The 23,004-nt window shown below is 37.8% G+C and overlaps 1 protein-coding gene across 1 annotated transcript in view; it reads right to left on the minus strand.

Annotated features, from left to right (window-relative positions):
- Nucleotides 1-677: 677 nt before the first annotated feature.
- Nucleotides 678-23,004, minus strand: part of EDIL3 (EGF like repeats and discoidin domains 3) — a 485,725-nt gene continuing 463,398 nt past the window's right edge. Inside the window, exons 9-10 of the mRNA XM_069962882.1 lie at nt 11,918-12,073; nt 678-4,400 (exon numbers count right to left, since the gene is read on the minus strand). Coding sequence (XP_069818983.1) covers nt 4,251-4,400; nt 11,918-12,073 — 306 coding nt within the window. The 3' untranslated portion in view covers nt 678-4,250. The remainder of the gene's footprint in view (nt 4,401-11,917; nt 12,074-23,004) is intronic.

A 23,004-nucleotide genomic window follows, 5' to 3' on the forward strand; every position in this document is an offset into this window, starting at 1 on the left:
TCCTTACTTCTAGGGCTAGAAAAAAAATATTGTATAGTACCGCGTTAGCCAGAAAAATCCATATTGTGCTAAATACTTGTGATCAAAGTATTTTAGGTATCACTTCTAAAATACTTTGATCACAAGTATTTACCACGATATGGATATAACTTCTAGGGCCAATGACAACAGATCACCTAGTCACAAGCTCAATATAAAGGGAAGGAGAGGTAGATTGTATTCAAGAGGTAGCACTGAGTACATTGTGAATACACAAGAATTTATACAAGGTACAGTTTTACAGAGCTTTATGAGTGGTCAGACTTGAATAACCCTGTCAGGGACAGTGGGGTTGTTTGAATTCTTCATAGGAAGCTGAAGGACCCAGGATGCATGCATAACACTAAGCCAGACCCCAACTTTTTTCATCTGGTCTCTCTGCTGCTAGAGACAGAATTTCCCTAACAACAGGCACTGAACACCAGTATGCCAATACATTTTTCTAGGGTAAGGAATTATTTTTTGTGTTTTATAAATAACAATTGTTTTATAAATAATTTTATCACATAGCTATTAAATAAAGGAAAGCTGTTTAAAGTGAGAATGACCATTCAAGAATCATGATACTATTTAACCCATTGTGTGCCTACATTAAATGAACAATAAAAACAACAGAAACCATATAAAATGGCCTACATTTTCAAAAGTTTATTTTAGGCTTGAAGACTAGACAATGTCATACTGATTTTACATCAACCTACATGATTTTAATATTTACAAAGACATTTCAGTATTACACAGTTTGAAAAGTTGCAAAGGTTACTGTGTTTGATATCTGATACTTAGTGAGATCCCTAACCATCACTTTTTAATTTGCATGTTGTACAGTACCCTTTTGTCTTCAAAGCAGAATTAATCTTATCAAAAGAGAAAGTCAACATAAAACTAGAACCAGGTTTCGCAACCAGCCCTTTGGGTGAATGGCTATAGCAAATTTGGGAAGAAATGCAAGATAGAGTGCTTAATAATAACTCTCTGAAATTTTAGGAACTTGGTAATGTCGTTCTGAATTATGTTCTCTAAATATTAAAGAAGTTTAATGAAAAATTGTAACATACTGTAGGTGTCTTGTTTTTTTCTCCCCAGAAACAGGGATATTCCGGTTTATAAGTGGTGTTAAACACACTAGCTGGCAGGATTAGGGTAAAAAAGAGGGGCAAACTGAGTTCTAAAAATAATAATATAAAAAAGCATTACTCACCTTACCCCACTCCTAACATTCTTACAGTGCCTAGGTCCCTACTGATCTCTACTTTCTAGTTTTCTTTTTTACATGAAGGAAGTTCCTGATCAGACTGGCTGAGTAGGTATTTTCTGTTTGTTGAAAGTGATCCATAAAGTAAAGATCAGCTGGGACACAGGCAGCAATGAAACGGCAGTGGCAAAGGATCAGTTAAGTTTCCTTTTTTGAGTTTGTAACCCAGTCTGCCTTTTTATATGTTATGACATCATTAATTTTTTTAAAGGACATTTTTTTTTAGGATTTTAAAAACTGCTGCCCCACATGTATTCTGTGCGGTATTACAATTTAGCTCTATTTACTTCAAAGGAACTGAGCTGCAATACCACACCCAAACTGAGAAAAAGCATGTCACTATTTTTGAAAAAAAACGCAATTGTTTTTCTAACCCTGGATAACCCATGCGGCTCAGTCCTATTCACAGATAACAGTCTGAGCTGTAATATCACACACAGCAAAATTCTACTGCGCTGTTTCTGGAAGAGAACACATTTGTTTTCTAATCCCGTACAATCCCTTGAACGTAAAGATTATCAAATACTATCACTGTTGTGTCTTCCTTGTCAACACTGAGCATACACAAATAGTTTTCAAAAGTGCAAATGGAATCTTCCCAAAAAATATTTTGCTGAATTCTTTTTAAATAATTAATATACAAAACCTCTAATAGTAAAAGTAAAAACTTTAAAATTCCAAGAAGACTAAATAAAACATTCTATGCAGCAACACTCCATAAATGTTATCTTATTTTGGCGGAAAGACTAGGCATATTGTTTGAGAGAATGTTAAAGGCTTTTACACACACAGATGCAATAAAAGAGAAGGAAGCACACCCTTAGGAATAACCATGTGGGCAATGGATGTGAGCATATTACTTAAACATAGCAATAATCAAACGTGTACAATAAATGGAAAAAGAGAAAAAAAAAAAATCACAATATTTAACAAATACTATGTCGTAAAGTGCAAAGTGTGGGCAGTGTTCTTAAATAACAATTTTACAACCAAGGGTCATTGTTATGTTTGACTTTCTCTTTAATATTGTTCACCAAGGTTGAATACAACATCATACACAATACACATTTTTGAAGGACATTATACAGACAGACAGGACATTGACATCTAGTGGCATTAGATATGTAGCACAATTAAAACTAAATTTGTAAAATATGGAACACATGATTTTAATTTTCCTTGGATTAAATCGGGGAGATCAGTTCAGAAGAATTAAAACCCCTAAATTCTTCAACTTGCCAAGTCCAGAAGAGAAATACTGAATGGAGATAGTATTCTAATTATTATTATTATTATTATTATTATTATTATTATTATTATTATTATTATTATTATTATTATTATTATTATTATTTTGTATTAATTTATATTGGGTGTAACTCATTACTTCTCAGGCTATCTATTCTTTGTAAACTTGATAACCTGAAGTCATAACACGACTGAACCCTAATGCAAAATCTATACCAGGGTCTCCTATGTACTATGTACCATTTATAAGACTGGCCAAGGGTTTGGTGTGACATTAGATGGGCCAAGATTTTTGTGTGACTTTCCCTTTGCGTCTCCTATATCTATGTCCCTGGGGTTGTCACAGTAATGTATTTTATAATGTATTTTAGAATCCACTTTAAATCTGAACTGATGCATAATAAATGACTTATATTAAAATAGAATATGGGGGTGTATACACGTAACTTAAATTGTTCAATAATTCAAGTAACCAGAACAAGTTGAGCAGATACTGTACCACCACATTTTTACACTCTTTATCAATTGGTGTTACCAACAAAAAAAAAAAACAATATTTTCTTCTACGCAAACACATATTTAGGTCCACAGTTGGAGTTGTATGTCATTAATACAATACACTTGCTTTGCTTTTGTTATGTAGAAAGACTATGTTTAACAAACCGGAAACTAGAAGACACGCCTATCGACAGGTGAAATGTATCATGTGTACAAGCCTAGTCAGTTTTATCGCCCTCCATGCTACTCTATGCACCTAAAATAATTCTGATTAAACTAAATATATTTTTGTCTATTAATATATATATACTGTATGCATATGCAATTCTGCTTACTAAGTAAAACTTTTTAGTACTGTTCTTATGCATAAAATAAAGAATTTGCAGAGAAATATAATGCCTTGGGGCAAATTCAGAAGAGATTTGCTAATATAATAATATTGGACGTTAGTGCATTCTATGTAATAAAGAAAAAAAGGAATGAGATATTGATGTATTGTTATGTTTATGACATGCAGAAAAGAAATCCCAGTCTTTGCACACATTTAGTATTCAGGTCATTGAGGAAGAAAATGTATCCAACACAAGTAATAACATGCCTCAGGAACATGCACAATAGGAGTGAAATTAAGAGGAAGAGATGTTATTGAAAGTTTGTAATTTCACAGGTGTAAATCAAATGGATTTCTAAAATCGGAGATGTAAATATTAATATTTTGATAGGCACAAGGGAAGCAATTAGGATAATGCAGTCATCCCAGAGACGTCTTATTGCTACTCTGCAGCATCGGGTTTAGGGGTGTAAAGTAGATATAAAAACAAATTCCAGTTGGCCATTTCTTTAGCTCAGGCAAAAAATCTCTACAATTGCATTTTCTTTTGCTCATAAAAATATAGACATGTAAAAGGAAAAAAAAATTACTTAAATGATGCTGCCTCTCTCCCCAATGTATTTCAACCAGTGTGAACAACGTAGAAGAAAACTAAAACATTTTAATACAAAGGGACAGTATTTAAAGGATATTTACTGGTGGGATCATTTTAAGGGCAGGCACAGACTACCTTGCAAAAACAGTTACCAGCCTACCAAAAAGTGAGCACTTGTTCAAATGAAAATCCATTCATTTTTCCTTTCAGGTTTTGCACAGTTTTTGAAATATTCAAATGATGATTTTTCTTTTTTCCGTTGAATAGTCAGATGATGAAAGCTGTCAGTCCTCTTCAGTGCAACCTAGAAGCTCAGCTCTTAATGTGATTCGGCCATACCATGACCAAGGTAGGATCCTTATAAATCTTGCATAGATCGGTGGATCAATAACGTTCTTTCTGTGTGTGTCATTGTCGAAATTTCCCTGAAAAACCTGGGGATATAAAAGTAGAAATTATTAGAGGATATAGGTTGAATTAACTTAATATGAAAAAGATTTAGCTTGGGAAAAGAGTTGTTCAAACTGCAGCTCTCATAATGAAACCAAGACACATCTATGGGACTGCTGTAGCTGTAAAACAGAGATCCCAAACATCTATAGTAAAATAGTAAAAGTGCCCATATACGTTTAATAGCGCTTTGCTGAGTACTTGTTCAGCCAATAGTTATTTGCTCCAACACCCTTACATACATATATACCCTTGGCTCAGATGATTGTGTCTGTGTTGTCAATAAATAAAAAAAAAAAAAAAAAAAAGAGAAAGTCTAGCGGCAGCTTATCTCTGAAGAGAACACATGGATTGCTCAAATTCAACATGCCAATATTTCCTTCCTTCATCATCATCATCATCATCATCATCATCATCATTATCATCATCATCAGGGAAGAGTTAAGAGGCCTCCATTGACATTAAATAGCTGTCCAGAGTAGAAATTTCGAGGTTAAGTTCACTTTTGTGTAGTATGAGCACTTTAAGTCACTACCACCATGACTTTTTTTTATATTAATATCTTTTTATTTATTTTTTCATTTTCCCATACAAAACAATATCATTACTACATCAATGCAATTTTTCATATACAAGCATGTATTACAAAAATAACCCCCATACAAAAAAAAACCCAAGTTACCCCTCCCCCCTATCTCCCCCCCCCCCGGTCTGCCCTTAGAGAGACTTTAAGCACTGAAAATTGTAAAGAAGAAATCCTATTAAATGGGCACTGTAATTATAAATACATAGTGGTAAATCAGCAGGGGAGGACATATACTACGTATTTGCAATTAACTTTATTTCTTTTATTTGCCTTTTTTCTATATGAAATATTATGTGATAAATTCAACCACTAGACCATTTGGTCTTTTGTAAAAGCAAAAAAAAAGAGACAAAATGCAAGTGATGTCAGTTGTCATTCTGCTCTACACCAAAGCCAATGCACCTAGAACTTCACTGCATTGAGCGCTTTCACTAGCAGCCGGCAGTGCTGTCGTTTGGCTGGTCTCCCTGAGATCAGCGATCTGTTTCTCTACACCAAAGCCGAAGCAGTGAAAATGAACTGCAGCCGAAGCTGCGAAAAGTGATGGCAATGTTTGCTGTGTTTTAAATTTTTACATGTCATGCCAGTACACTTAAAACATGTGGATGAGTGATATGACAAACATCGGGGTTCCAAAAGTATAGATATGTTAACAGCACTGGATACCCTGTGCCCTTCTTATTAGAGTTGGATGCAATATGGTTTTAACCTAGAAGTTTTTCAGAGATTTCAAAATATCCTAAATAGAAAAACCATCACAGCATCCTCGGGGGTTAAACGCGAATCGGCACAGGGCACTAATGCACAATACTATCTGCAGCTGGGGACATGTAATTCCTATATAATCAATATTCTGACTAAATAAAGTCTGGTCACTCTCTGAACATAAAACTAGTTACAGGCACTTAGTCGGCAAGTAGGATCATATGGGGCATGGCTAGCGACATTTATTGTGACATTTAACCACACAGTTTTAAAGGTGCCCTTTCTGATCTTCAGAACATCTGCAAACTGTAGGAATGCTGCCTTCCCGCATCTGAGCAATGACCTTTACATTAAGCTGCAACTATCCTTATCTTCTGCAGTTTCAGTAAATAAATAAATAAACTGTATGAATAAAAATCCCTCTTGAAATATCTTTAGGAAATCTTAAGTAATAGATGTCTAGAATGGAAGTAAGGTAAGTATGGTGCCATGTCAAGGCGCAGCGTCTCCTGGACTACTGTATAGTACAGTATACTAATGCCGTAGACCAGGAACAAGGGGTGCACCTGTGAACATGTGCATGCTGGGGGTGGGGTGGGGGGGATTACAGTATATGTACATCGGACTGTATATTCGATAGGGCTGAGCGGTTATGATGAGCGTTATGTTGTAGGATATTTTACATGGTACTGTATGATGTCATTACTGTTGATGTTATTTACATGGTACTGAAAGTTGAAATGAGGAGAGAGATGTAGGGGTAAAGGTTTGACAAGAATGAAGGTAGGTAAGTTATTAACATAGGACTGTATGTTGGAGGGAAGTAATGTTATTTACATGGGACTTTATGTGTGTGGGGGGGGGGGATTGGCTGAAGAAAGGGTAGTGATGTTATTTACCTGGGATTCTACATTGAAGGAGACTGAGGGGAGGTGAGTAATATTATTTATATAGGCTGTATATTGGACGTCGCAAAAGGAAAGAGAATGATGTTTTTTACAGTACATGTGACTATATTTTGGAGGAAGCTAAAGAGAGTGGAATGATGTTATTTATATAGAACTATAAAATGGAGGAGACTGACGGAAGGTCATGCAGGTGGCCACAATGCAAACAAAAAATGCAAAAACCATTGACAATTTGCAAACCTTACCAACATTTGTTTTGTCGCAACCAAGAGTTCCTTCATAGGTCCTTAAGTGTGAGTACGTTGGAGGTGGAGAGCGCCAAACTGAACTTTTCCCAAGTTACACCTCTGCTTTATTTCACCTATCATGGCACTGCTTGGTTACTAAATATTTAAAGGGACTCTGTCACCTCCAAAGCACCCACTAATAGAGATGAGCGAACCGGGTTCGGTTTCGAGTCGATCCGAACCCGAACGTTTGGTATTTGATTAGCGGGGGCTGCAGAACTTGGATAAAGCTCTAAGGTTGTCTGGAAAACATGGATACAGTCAATGACTATATCCATGATTTCCACATAGCCTTAGGGCTTTATCCAACTTCAGAAGCCACCACTAATCAAATGCCAAAAGTTCGGGTTCGGATCGACTCGAGCATGCTTGAGGTTCGCTCATCTCTACCCACTAACCTTATGTGATCAGTAGACTATACATTAGTAGAGGATACAACACTGATTCTTTATCTGAAATTTCTATCTTTCTATGTTATTCCATTCCTTTGCTATAAGCCCACAAATGAAGGAGTCTAAGTAGTGCTCTCAATTATATTCTGGAGCTAAGTAGTCCTCTCCATTATATTCTGGAGCTAAGTAGTCCTCTCCATTACATTCTGGAGCTAAGTAGTCCTCTCTATTACAGTATCTTCTTGACCTAAGTAGTCCTCTCCATTATATTCTGGAGCTAAGTAGTCCTCTCTATTACAGTATATCCTTGATCTAAGCAGTCCTCTCCATTATATTCTTGATTTAAGTAGTCCTCTCTATGCATCAGCATTCCCAGTGTGTAGGCGTACAGCGGCGAAAAACAAAGCAGTAAAAAGCTACAAATTACTGATTACTGAGAGTCAGCATTCTTTATCCTACTTACAGGTGACTTTAGTTTAGGGGTTTGAGTAGGGTGGGTTGGAGGTGATAGAGTACCTTTAAGTGTCAGGCACTTGCACATTACATCTGATCATCTGATGTACACAAGCAAGGCGGCTTTTATCTTACTGCCTCCTGAGCGCATATAAATAGTATTTTTTTCCCCAAAGCAGGCATTTCCTATAAGCTTTATTTCACATTAAATAGCTACACAACCCTTTCTCTTCTCACTCAGCTGTAGCCTGGAAAACCCTTGTCACGTCATTTAGTTTACTAATGCTTATTGAAATTATTTTAACACAACAACACTAAATCTAGACTGCACTTTACAGGCAACAGGGATTTGCAGAACGCAGCACAGTGTCTCGAAATGCAAATGTTATGTTCTTCCTTAATGGTATCTTGCTTAAAACAGAAGAACACATTTGTAAGTAAATCTGAATTTCTTTAAAAAAAAAACAACAACACTTAAAACATAACAATGAATGATACAATACCCAGTAGGAAACAGTTGCTGTTCTGAACTATATCTTCAAGGCAATAATAAGTTAGATAGCATCTGGCTTAAAGCATACTGATGGGCCTGGGAAGTTAATATTTCTCAAAGGATGTCTAATTCTATTTTTGAAGACCATATGGTAACTAAGCACAGGCGACTACATGGCATTAATCCATCTAAGTGACAATTATATATAACCATGCTAGGTTTTTAAGAGACACACTAACTCTTACGTAATACCGCATTGAGTCAGTAACTTTGTTTCACCTGGAAGCCTCAATAAGTAAAGTCAATGCAAACATAATCACTTCATTTTTGCTTTGTTCCTCTTGGATTCTTTTATCTTGTCTTTTCAAAGCAGAATTCTTAAGAAACTCTTAATCGTCTTTCTGTTATCGCCCTTCTTATATATATTGAACCACCGTTATAGAAACAAATAGATGCAATATTAGTAATCTGCATCTTATGTTTTCCTGCTTACTGTCAGCTCGGTGCACTCCGAATTGAGATTTGCTTTGCTTTATGTTATTTTTATGCTATGCTTTATTCTATAGCCACATCCTATACATCTGTTCGTTTTTTTCTGGAATAGAATTGTTGTTTGCTGCTTTAGTTGCACATTAAGAACAGAGCTGTCGTAACAAATGGAGATAAGCCTTGATTCTTCCAATGCAGGAATACAGACATTTATAAACATTAATGCAGGCGATATAGGACAGGTCATAAATCAGAATCTTTATCGGGCTACTTATTTGGCTTAAAAAAAGCAGGACAGTGGGCTGGGGAGGAGGAGTGGGTGGGGGTTCATGTAAACCATATCCATAGGTGCAGTAAAGACTTCAGAGTTATTTTTCATTATTTATTAATTTCCTGTTGTTGAGTTGTTGATATGGCACCAACATATTCTATAGAGCTGTATACTTATTTTTGAAACTCAATTTAGTCCTTTTCCTCAGTAAAGCTAATGATGCATATTATATTGCTGTTGCCCCATTGATTATTGAGCTGGAAGCTAATCCCCATACATATACACTAGTTAAATGGGAGGAGATGTGATAAGCCACTACCGGACACATTTACCAGTGGCTTATCTCCCAAAAGAACAAAAGGTTTAGGCATGTTAAAATACACCTCCTTAAAAAGAGATCACTGCACTCGCAAACTCTCAATGTCTCTATCTCTGACCTACGCTGTTAATAAAGAAAAGTGAAGGTTCTGCTAGACGGCATTGTGAATTTAATCTCTTTCTTAGGACTACTATTGCAAATGTTTGTCTATGAAGACATTTATTTGAGGAGTACTACTAGCAATGAATGAACCTTAGACCCAGCATGCTTGAAGAAGTTTTCTTAGGATAAAACATATTTTGACTGTCTTATGAATTACCATATACAGTGGTGCCTTGGATTACGAGTATAATTCGTTCCGGGACTGTGCTCGTTATCTAAATCACTCTTAAACCAAAGCAAATTTTCCCATAAACAATCATTAAGATGAAGACAAATGGTTCCACACCCCAAAAATAATGATTTTTTTAAATTCTGAATAACATGTAAAACAAACATTTAGAAAGCTGGATATATCATATTATAAGTTATTGTACAGTATAGCAAGCAGCATGTGGTGTATAATGTATAGTAAATGCATAAGAATGAAAAAAAAAAGCGCAGTTTGTAGATACAAGATGGAGCTGCAGAACCCAATAATAAATATAAAAATATAAATATAAATAATAAATATAGCGACAACAGATGATTACTGACATGCAATAATGGGTATTACGCTGCCAGAAATGGTTTTAATAAATGCACAAAGATGTAACCTGATCAGTTATGATGCCAGACATGGTTTGATGAAAAGTACTGAGAATGTAACATGATGGTTGAATCCAAGCGATAGTGATTGATCACTGTCGTACAATCACAGGCATAATACTGCCATAGATGGTTGGATTCAAGTAATTAGGATGTGACTTAACTCTTTTTTCTCCCTGACTCTAATTATCTTTATGTCACTCTCTCTTTCTTTAAATACTGAAGGCTGGGTTCACACTACGTATATTTCAGTCAGTATTGTGGTCCTCATATTGCAACCAAAACCAGGAGTGGATTAACAACACAGAAAGGATCTGTTCACACAATGTTGAAATTGAGTGGATGGCCACCATTTAATGGCAAATATTTGCTGTTATTTTAAAACAACGGCTGTTATATTGAAATAATGGCAGTTATTTACTGTTATATGGCGGCCATCCACTCAATTTCAACATTGTGTGAACAGATCCTTTCTGTGTTTTTAATCCACTCCTGGTTTTGGTTGCAATATGAGGACCACAATACTGACTAAAATATACGTAGTGTGAACCCAGCCTTAGGCTATGTTCACACTCCGTATGCGTCCGGCCGCATTTCGTACGCCGCCATACATGTGCGGCTGAAACTATGGGCATGGGAAAAATAGAAATGCGGCCGGATGCGTACGAACTGCGAACATACGCCCGTAGTACAATTATGCTTCCCTAGCTTGTTTCGAAGCGATCTGAAGCAGGTCATTTACTTGGAAATCTTCGCCCAGCCCCGTAAACCACACAGAACCTTTTGGGTCGAAAAATCAAGTTCAATTTGGCTGAAATTAGTAGTTCATACTGGACCGCATGGAAATCCACGGCCGTGAGCTTCAACATTTCCGTCCTCAAACAATGGTCTTGTTCATTTTTCACGGCGCCATATACGATCTGGCCGTAAGCTCATATGTAGTGTGCATTGTGCGGGCGTATATCGTATACTTTCAATGCATCAACCTCAAAACTACGTGCGTATATTCGCGGTTCGCACTAGGGACGGAATCATACGCAGTGTGAACATAGCCTTAAAGTGTGTGTGTTCTGGTCTTTGTACATGAGTAGAATGACAGGCTGACTGTGCTTTCCTGTATATGGCTATGTTTATGCTCTGTAAGAGACCGCCCTTTCCGTGACCCAACCGGTCACGGAACGGACAATCTTAGAAAAGATCATCCCGGCAGTACCGGCCGGATGATTTCTAGCGCCGCTGAGTTCTGATGCGGGTGCATCCGTGCGCGCCCGCTTCAGAACTCCCCACTGCACACTATAGAGCGTACTGTTAGTTCACAAATTAAATTTTTTGCAAAGTTCAGAACGAATCTCAGTTCGGGAATTTAGTTTTGCTTATCTTTACTATCGGTGGATAGATGACATTATTACTGTATAATAAAAACTCAAACACTTTCTGGTGTCAATTAAAGTAATCCACACTTAAAAGACATAATACATTGGGTTCATACTATGTAATATATTCTACATACTTTCTATAAGTATATTAATAGATTCTCTACTGCCATACTATCATGCTCCCAGTCCATGATGCCATGGGCTGTTACCATTACACAGTTGATAATGCATTCTGAAAGCTCTGTTTCCATTGCTATCCCTGAGCAAAGTTTTCTACTAATTCTGCTTTTTTAAAACTATTTTCCTAACTGTGCCTTTTTGTTACACCATCTGTTCTTTTTTTGGTCAGGTTCACTCAGTAGACTAGTAGCTGACAGATTTACAGCTGCAATGCATGACACACTGTACGCACAAAATTAATTTACAAGGCAACAAATCACGATATCTACAGTATCTACCTGTATCCTTATATTACCTTGTCTTTTCTTTGTTTTTCATCTTGATACACAGCCCAGTGTTCACCATTATTACTGAAAGCAAGCTTGTAGGAGCCTACAAACTGTACATGGCCAAAGTCTTTAGCTCCTTGCGTAATAATTCCAGTGACCTTTGTAGGACGAAGGAGATCCACCTAGAAACAAATATAAAATCTTCCATTACTGACTCTGACATAACATAAGCAATGACTTATAGTCATGTATCACACAGACAAGAATTAAAATTGGTTAATATCTCAGTGCTGAGACCCTTCCCATATAACCAGGTGAAGAAAGCAACAGTTTGTAGAAAATGGGTTTAAACTCTTAGTCTATGAATCAGGCAACCAACCAGGGAGTAAAACAGCATAAATTGAAATGTTAAATGTTAAAACAGAACCAATGCTCTATACTGAAAAGAAAAGTCAACAATCCCTTTAAACAGTTAAATAAAAGGAATGCCGGTGCATATCCCCTGAACATATGCAAAAAAACACAAATTTTTTGGCATCCAATAGTTAAATGCCATATGGATGTCTGTCCCACTTCAGTCTGTAATTGTCTGAGTGGGCTGTAACTAATGAGACAAAACTCAGAAGTGGCGGCCAGGGTACTCAGTGGGGGACCCAAAGACATGACAGGGTGACCCCCAAGGGACTGTGGTTACGTGAGAATAGGAAGTTTCTTATTTTCTTTGCAAGGAGTACCCCTTTAATTGCAAACTTTTGCCTAACAATGCCATTTTCTGTAAAGAAGTCATCTGTGTTAACAGGGCCGTATTAACAGCTGCTGCTGCCCTAGACACTAAACCTGAAGATGCCCCATCTTGGGGAGCGGTGGGGGAGAGTGGTTTCGGCCACATGCATTTCTCTACATGGAGAAACATTGTCTGATTCACGTTTTTCATGGGTTTTAACTGCTTAAAACATAAATTTCCACATTGAAACAGTGATTAGAGCCATCTGCAAATTGTCTGAAGGTATTCTCACCACAGAATTGGCAGATTGGTAGGTAATAGCTCCAGGCGTCACAGCCATACCAGACCTGAACAACACCGCCACACCAGACCTGACCATGCCTTACCTCCACCCCCCCCACCCACCTCAAAAAGACACCAGAATTTACTGGCAAGTCTGAACAGGAGGTGGGAGATTAAAAAAAAAAAAGTTGTTTTCTTCCCCCTGCTCCCTGGTGCTGCCCCCCTGGTGCCTAGTGGTAAATACGGCCCTGTGTGTTAGTAATTCATTAAAGAAAGATCTTTTATCCACAAATAATCCTTTAGGAAACAAAGTACTTAGGGTGTTCTAGAAACATCTATCGTCTTTTAACCAGTGTCATAGATCAACCATGGCCAATATAGATGATAGTCAATACATCCTAAAATGTCTTGTATAGGTCTGGGTTAGCAATCAGATGATTATTAACTATCTATATGGCTACAATAAAGGGGTATTACCATCTCCAAAACTTATCTCCAAAAGTCCACCTGATTGGGTATAACATGCTGATTAGTGGAGGTCCAGCTGCAGGGAGCCTTATAGACCATAAGAATCTCAGGAAATTGTCACCAAGAATGCACCATGACTGCGCGGTCAGCACTCAATTAATTCTTCTAGCATTCCAGTGCTTCAGCCCCGGCCCAGTGTCCTTGAAAAGAATGGTACCGTAGACAAGAACCAGGCCGCTGTTAAAAAAGGTTACTGCGCTTCCCTGCACCTGCGCAGTTCTATACATAGGCAATACTTAAGGCGAATGTACCTGATGGTACATTTGCTTTTAAGTTGCTAAGGTAAACATCCATTGACCTTTCTCAGTATCCCAAAGGAGTTGAACCAAAAGTTATTTATTATTTATTCTTATTGGTAAAACCAAACATGGAAATGTTTCCTGACGTACAAACTTGTTCATTTTTTGATTTATAGTCACAAATTGCTGCCACATTCCAAATGTAGTTAATTGCTAAATAAATGCTCTTGTTTAATATATCATAAGCAGCCTGTAGTAATGAGCGTGACATTTAAAGTGCAACTTTTATTCCTTTTTGAGTACTTTACAAATTAGTATTCATAGGAGGCTATATCTAAAAATGGTAAAAATATCTGAAATACTGTATGTTGGAGAATGTTGCCTATTCCCAACAGCTTTCTCGTAATCATTCCTATTTTGTATAAATGTCATTATTACTGTGCTAGTCTAGTCTTAGACAGATGGGTTAAATTGGACCAAGCTCTTTTCACAGTTGCCATTTTTTTGCAAATTACAGTATAAGCTAAAACCAATTTCCTTTCATGAATAAAAGGAATGATATACCAGCTCTATTTATCGAGCTGCCGTACTGTACGCGGCTACAGCCTTCAGGAACAACTCATAAATGCTTCCCTTGTTTTGCTCTGTTTACGTAGAAAAACTCTCTTGGCGGATCAATACTTTAAGAAACAAAAAACATCTTTGTTGCAATGAAAGGCTATTACACACCAGTACAAATGTATACATTATACACCCGGCCTTCCTTTAAGTGATCAATGAAGAAGTTGGATTGTAAATGGTCTCCTGAGAAATTAAATCAACCATAAAGGATTTCAGTGTGAACATAGCTGAAATTTCCTTTGAAACTTTACCTTCCACACCATTTATAATTATGAAGCGGAATTTCGTGACTGTAATGTACTTTCTTTGCTATATAAAACTGGCATTAAACAACTTTTGGAGATCAAGCATAGAACTTTGTATAAGCAGCTTAAGGTTATTTGGCTGAAACCCTGTGCTAGGAAGAACACACAGTATAGAGATATATTTTGCAGCTAAAGCTACTGCGGATGGGAATCTCTATCACTCCAAGTAATGGGGAAGTTTATAGCACTCATTTGCTGTCACATGATCTATCAATTTGATGAGCTGTCTGGTATGCTTTGCTGCAGAAAGAAAGATCTAGAGCTTGTGTGGAAATGCAAGCCGAGTGTCATCCCTGAAGTCATTAGTAATATTTCTTTCTACACAAATGTCTAATGTCTGAAATTAATTAGGTCCTATGAAATTATCCTTTCTACCACCCTCATCAGGGTTACGACAACCTCATTCAATACAATGCAGTTTGGCAACAGCAACAATAAACTTTGCCTTCCCATAAGCCTATGTCCTACGATGTATGATGACAGCCGTAAAAAAAATAAACAAGTGTGACAAATGGCGGAGAACCAAGCCAGGATCTTGCTCTGCTTTCTAAATATCATAGAATTATCAGGAGGCTTCACACTCTTTATCTATATCAAGATATGTTTTCTACTCTAAAGTGTATGCAAAAAGTATGTAATGTTAAGCGGATATTAGGACACTTTTGAGAAACAGCATTCTGTCATCTATTTGATATTAATTGATTTGATAGACCCTTAAGTTGTCCAAACCCATGGGATAACTAAGCTTTAGGCCAAAAACTCAACTGGCCATACACACGTACAAATGCGACGTGGTTTTTCAGTAAGGAAGTAGATGTCTGACAGAAGCAAGATATGTTTGCAGTGTCCCAGAACGGGTGTCCAGGGTGTCCACTGCTTTTATATAGCACTTGCAGTCAGTCAGTAGACAGTACTGTGTGTTTGTATACTTTTGTACTGAATTACATAGTTTTCACTCCTGCCACCAGGTGTCAGTATTTATTTTTCACTATCTAGCCTACAAGTTTCAAGTATTAATCAAGTACCCAGCTCATGAGATACCTAACATCTACCTAAACACCAACTGGCTCCCCTGGTTAAGCACATGGTGACTTTGTCTGTATGTTTCTAAGGACCCTATTCCATGGGCTGACAGGCTTTAGAAGATGGGTGCTGATTCTTGTGATCAGCAGTTGTTTACAGAGCTTCAGAGAACCCTATCATGTGAAGACAACTGACTGTTTCCCTGTTCTGTGGTCCTTTTGCACAGGTCAATTTTCGGGATCACTCCTACAAATACTGACTACATACTGATTTTTGGTAATATTTTCAAGCTTAAAAGACGTCTGTTTGTCAAGCAAAAACAGCAGATACATTTTAGGACATACATCAGGCTTGAAATACTGATCAAAAATGTCTACTGATTTAGAGAAAAAAAAGGGGGTGGGGGGAATAACACTCTTGAAATACCAAGTTCACTCCATCAAGTTTATAATCTATGTTTATGAGACAACCTCGCTTCAGAACGAGACAACAGCAGCAATATGCTTGCCATCACATATATTGCTTCCCGCAGCTCAGGTTTACTGATTTTACTAAAGAAATGGTGGTGATTCGTAGAATGCAAGATAGAGCTCAAGTCCACCTTAAAGATCTCAGAGAGTGGCCCTATGTTCTGACTAAAAGAGAATGATTCCACGTGACCCAATCTTTATTATACAATCCCTTTATTAATTGATTTTAACCTTATTCCCCCAAAATTTGTGAGATTTGACAAGCTCACATAATGTGGGCTATCTGTTCATTAAAAAAAGTTGTTCAGCATTTGACTCTTATCACCTATCCACAGGATAGGTAATAGGTGACCGGTCCTGATCCTGGAATTCGTAGAATTCATGGGAACACGGGTCCTATGACCCCATTTGAATGCAGTGGTAGTCGATTATGAGTGCTGCAGGGAGATAGAGAAAGATAGTTGAGTGCACACCCGATGTTCTTCTACCTCCTATAAGTCCCACAGATGTTGAGTAGAGAGGTGGCACTAATGCTCGAATGCATTCCAGCCAAATACAGGACATGAGATCCCCATTCCCATGAACAGTGAGGCCCAGGAGTGAGAACCACAGCAATCAGATTAATTTCACTTTTCCCATTGTCAACCCTTTTTAAGAGCAGTACACAATATATAAGTTTTCTTGTAGGGCCAGTCACAATTAGACAAAGGCTATGTTTACACAACGTTTTCTCCACTCTATTTAAAATAACGTCCATCATTTTGTGGTTTAAAATGACGTCCGTCATTTCTCTGTTTGGCCGCTTGTCAGTGCAGTTACGTCTGCTGGTACATTATTCTAGTTTAGGTGGACTAATTGCCCTTTGGGTGTGTCTTTCATTGAAAAGTCCCTTGAATTTATTAGTAAAAATGATGAAAGGACGGTGAAAACAGAACTGTGTTTGAACAACTAAAAAATAATGTCCTTGCATTGAAGTCAATTAAATTGCGGCAATGACAGATGTCTTTTTAAAGGGGTTATCCAGCTTTACAAAAACATGGCCACTTTCCCCTCCTACTGTGGTCTCCAGTTCAGGTGCAGTTTGGAATTAAGCTCCATTTACTTCAATGAAACTGAGTTTCAAAACCCCATCCAAACTGGAGACAACAGTAGGGGGAAAGTGGCCATGTTTTTGTAGCGCTGGATAACCCCTTTAAATAGAAAAGCTGGCTGTCTTTTCTTTTTTTTTTTTACAATGTGTGAAGACAGACATATTCTTATTGCCAGATTTTAGTATATTAGGACACATTTGCTATTTACTTTTCTCTCTGCATAGCAGGTGGTATTTGTGATGTGTCTACACTTTGCATGGCTCCTCTTTGATAAAGTACACAGACGGCTTGAAGTATGTGGCTATAACTGTACTCCTTATGCGGCTGATGCTGAATAAGGATTTTCAGTTTATAGAATCTCATATTGATGTATTTTTGCATACTCAGGCTGAGCATTGCTGCTTTTCTGAATATTTGTGTCAGGCATTGTGTCGTTATCAGCATGGCTCATGAGAAACAAACATCTACCATCTAAAATAGAAAATGCAGAAAATCCCAGGTGCGTGCATACAAATTTTAATCCTGTTTTGTCTTTGTCTTTTTTTTTTTTTTTTAATGCTTACCTTACATGATTTGACAGCTATGTCCCCCAAAGTAGAACACCTGGAGCATAGCTATAGAATGGAGTTGCACCCAGGTCTAAGTGCTTGAGGCCCATAGGCCTTGCTGCTACATGTACATAAAAAACACAGTAGTATTATAAATGGCATAAAGAAAGGCATTCCTTATCTCACAAAGATATGATCAGATGTAATCTTTGGCTCTATCTATACTGCCCTGTGCAACTGTAATATAGCTATGTGTATCAGGGCAGGCCTTTGGGATGAGTGACCTGTCCGGGTGTACAAAGTACATAATTCCTGACAGTTAGGGTGCCCTTGCCTCCTGCAGTGGCTAAGAGAATAGTTCGGATGGCCGGCAAACTATTTGCTTAGCCACTACAGAGGGCCGGTGCTTGGTGCCCCCAGACCTGCTTAGGCCTCAAGAACTGCTTAGGGCCCCCTCATGACTGAAAGATCAGGAGCCACTGGCTCCCTCCCTGTTAGTAAATCTTGTGGCCGCAGGAAACAGAGGGGTGTAACTACCATATGGATGCACAGAGAAGACCTATCCTTTAAGGAGGCACAGAGAGGGCCTATATTATATGGGGCCATAGAGGAGTCCTAAAATATATGAAAGCACATAGGGAGCTAATATCAAATAGGGGCACAGAAGGGGGACGCAGAGACGACCTATATTATTTGTGGGCTTGTCTAATATATTGGAGCACAGAGCTGCCTGACTACTATTTGGAGGCACGTATTGCGCATAACTGCTTATATGGGGGCACAGAAGGGGTACTGTTACTATGTGAAGAAATACAGATGAGGATTTGTGTAGAGATGAGGATGATGCTGAAGCAAGGAGCATAAAATATTATTTAGCAGATTCTGCAGAGACAAGTTGTCATCAGGAAAAGTTTTTATGATGGTCAAAGCCAGATGGTGAAGAAAAAAAAAGCACCTACAAAAAAACCTCATCTGCAATTCCTGCATAGAAGATGCCCCTGTGAGTCACTGGATGTACCTGCACTATAATTACTTATGAGGACGATAGAACCTGTGTAGAGCTGGATCTACCTCTATGGTCACACTTAGTAACAATATTGGTCTTTAGTGGATTTTTTTCAATGACAGTATAGTGGTATTATCCAGTCACTGTCTTGTGTATACTGACATTATTAGTTAAATTTCTGTTTTTATAGTGGATTTTGTTCAGTGACAGTACGATGGTGTTAGTTCCTATGTAATGATAATGGCAGTGGTCATGGTGTGGAGGTATAGTTGCTTTCATATTAGTATTATTGGTAGTATCAGTCATGGTGTACTGGGATTGTTGACTAACAGTACGTCAATAATATTTGGTAGGGATGAGCAAACTTTTGAAAAGTTCGGTTCGGATTCGACCCCCCGATTTTTCCTGAAATTCGGATTCGTACGTACCAAACCTAAAATGAACCTTGCAATAACGGCTGAATAATTGCAGCCACAATAGTGGAAGTCTGATAGAGTATAGTTTTGTTTATTTGCAGTTGCTATTACAATGAAAAAAGTGGAAAAAAATCGAAGTGCAAAATAGTGAAAAAAAATTTGCCGGCAATAATGTCGACTCCTCTAATAGTTAATATTTAATTAATAAAACAACGTTTTGTTCTAAAAAAGCTATTTTCGTTGTTCAATAGCATAAATAAAACAAATCAATTCTTTTGCAATTAAATATACTGTTAATAAAAAAATAAATAAATAAATGTAAATGTATATATATATATATATATATATTTATTTACAGTATATTTAATTGCAAAATAATTGATTTGTTTTAATTAAGCTATTGAACAACAAACATAGCTTTATTAGAACAAAAATGTTTTTTATTAATTAAATATTAATTATTACAGAAATTGCCGAAATCTCTATTGCCGGCATTTAATAATAGCCGACAATAGCGTTCGTTGTAATACTTTATTATTAATACTTTAATTAAAACAGCAAATGTTTTTTCTAATTATGCTATCACAATAGCAACATTAGAAGAAAAATTTTGATTTTAATGTCCGCTGATTGGCTGAGCGGACATATAAAGAGCCGATCCCCGACACAGTTCAGTGTGCCGGAGACCGACGAATAGAACACATCAAGACATCGGAAAGTGAGTATAAAGCTCTCCCCCTCCCCTGCACTGCACCCATCCCAGCAAGGAAGGGGTGTAAATTAACCCCTTCCTTGTTGGGATTGGTGCAGTCTGACATCAGTCTGGCCCCCAAGGGGTTAAGTGGGGTCCCTTACTTAACCCCCTGGGGCCAGATTGTTCAGTATGGCACCCAAAAGGTTAAGGGGGATGCAATACATGCGATCTGTAAAGATGCTGTACACTGTAAGGTGTACAAAACCACTCACAATGATGGGTGTTGTGCTCCTGTTTGTGTGTTTTTTTGTGTTTTTCCCTTTTTGTTTTTCAGATATCGGTATCCTGTGGATTACGGCAGATTCTGTAGAATACGGCAATGATGAATTTAAAAAATAAAATAAAATGATCAACAAGGGGGGTGGGGGTGTTTTTATTTGAATAAAAAATAGTTTTCACTTGTGTCTTGTCTTTATTTCTTTACTATATAGACTTAGTAGTGGAAGCCGTCTAATACACGGAATCCATTACTAAGTCAGGGCCTAGTGTTAGCCAGTACAAAATCGCTAACACTAACACCCCCATTATTACCCCAGTACCCAATGCCACCAGGGGAACTGGGAAGAGCCGGGTGCCAGTGGTCCCGGAGCGTCAAAATTGGCGCTCCTGGACTGGGCAGCAGCAGGCTGGTAATATTAAGGCTGGGGAGGGCCTAAACAAGTGGCCCTTCCCACCCTGGTGTTACTAGGCTGCTGTTGCTTGGTTTTTAACCCGGCTGGTTATGAAAATAGGGGGGACCCCATGCGCTTGCTTTTTTTTTTTTTTAAATAAATAAATAATTTAAAAAAACGCATAGGGCCCCCCCCTATTTTCATAACCAGCCGGGTTAAAAACCCAGCAACAGCAGCCTAGTAACAACAGTGTGGGAAGGGCATTTTGTTTTTGGCCCTCCCCAGCCTTAATAATACCAGCCTGCTACCGCCTAGTCCAGGAGCGCCAATTTTGACGCTCCGGGACCACTGGCACCCGGCTCTTCCCAGTACCCCTGGTGGCATTGGGTACTGGGGTAATAATGGGGGGGGTTAGTGTTAGCCATTTTATACTGGCTAACACTAGGCCCCAACTTAGTAATGGATTCCATCTATTAGACGGCTTCCACTACTAAGTCTATATAATAAAGAAATAAAGACAAGACACAAGTGAAAAATATTTTTTATTCAAATAAAAACGCCCCCACACCCCTCGTTGACCATTTTATAAAAAAAAATCTAAACAACCGCTGGTCATCGCCGTAGTCCATCGAATCCACCGTAAACCACAGGATACCGATATCTGATAAACAAAAAGGGAGAAACACACAAAAAACACACAAACAGGAGCACAACACCCATCATTGTGAGCGGTGTTGTGCTCCTTACAGTATGCAGCATCTTTACAGATCACTGCCTACAGTCTGGCACCCAAGGGGTTAAGGGAGGATGCATTGCATCCCCTTTAACCTTTTGGGTGCCATACTGAACAATCTGGCCCCCAGGGGGTTAAGTAAGGGTCCCCAATTAACCCCTCGGGGGCCAGACTGATGTCAGACTGCACCCATCCCAGCAAGGAAGGGGTTACGTGACCCCCCTTCCTTGCTGGGATGGGTGCAGTGCAGGGGAGGGGAGGGGGAGAGATTTATACACACCCTCTGATGTCTTGATGTGTTCTATTTGCCGGTCCCCGGCACACTGAGCTGTGTCGGGGATCTGCTTTTTATATGTCCACTCAGCCAATCAGCTGAGCGGACATATAAATCAAAATGTTTCTTCTAATGTTGATATTGTGAAAGCATAATTAGAAGAAACATTTGCTGTTTTAATTAAAGTATTAATAATTAAGTATTACATTGAACTCTATTGTCGGCTATTATTAAATGCCGGCAATAGAGACGATTTCTGTAATACTTAATATTTAATTAATTAATTAATAAAACACATTTTCATTCTAATAAAGCTATGTTCGTTGTTCAATAGCTTAATTAAAACAAATCAATTATTTTGCAATTAAATATACTGTATATATATAATATATATATATATATATACATTTATTTATTTATTAACAGTATATTTAATTGCAAAAGAATTGATTTGTTTTAATTAAGCTATTGAACAACGAACATAGCTTTATTAGAATGAAAATGTGTTTTATTATTAAATATTAACCATTAGAGGAATCGGCATTATTGCCGGGGATTGCTATCCTCCATACTGATTCCCTGCTTTCCCAGATGCATTCCAGAGGTGTTTGCATCACTTTCCAAAGATGTCTTGGACTTGTCTATTCTGTGATTTTATTTGTTGGTGTTATTTTAACCATATTCGTTACGGACTTTCTCAAAGTTCATAACAAATCTGGTTCCTTACGGTTCGGTTCGCTCTTCCCTAATATTTACCTCTTGTATACCCTTGTTATTTGGCAACTGTGATGGCTATTTAGAGATATACTGTATAAGGCTATGTTCACACAATGTATTTCTTTTGAAAAGAACAGCCGCTGTTTTCAATGAAAACAGGAGACTGCATGAAAATAAATGTTCTTGCGGCTGTCAGAGCTCTGACAGCAGCCGGAACATGAAAACACCAGTCCGTGTTTGTGCAGTTAAACAACAGCCATTGTTATACTGTGTGAGAACATAGCCTTATCATGCATAGAAAATTGTCCTATGTTAATGTATTATTATTTTTAGTTGGGTGTGGTATTACAACTTGGCTTTATTCACATCAATGGAACTGAGTAGTCACCTGGATGGATTTGATGGGTGATTAAATGCAAAGTTAGCATAGTAACTCAGAAGAAACTGGTCTCCTGTTTACATAGGGAAGCATGTCATTTACTTACAAATGCACATGACCCAGCTAGGATCAGTATAACTGCAGCTGACATATGATGAAACAGCAAGAAAAATGCTTCAAATGTCCAAAAATTTTGCTAAATTGCTTCTTTAAGTGGAAAGAGCCACAAACATGGCCAACAACATATTTGGTCTACCATATACAGCTGCCTTAGGCTATGTTCACACAACATTTTTTTCAGCTCCTTTTAAAAAGACATGTCATTTTAAATGTAAAATAAAGGACGTCATTTGGCTGCCTGGGCTCCCCTTGAAGGCTCCCCCTGGGCTCCC

This window comes from Dendropsophus ebraccatus, chromosome 3 (assembly GCF_027789765.1).
Source record: "Dendropsophus ebraccatus isolate aDenEbr1 chromosome 3, aDenEbr1.pat, whole genome shotgun sequence".
In the NCBI taxonomy this organism is placed as follows: Eukaryota; Metazoa; Chordata; class Amphibia; order Anura; family Hylidae; genus Dendropsophus; species Dendropsophus ebraccatus.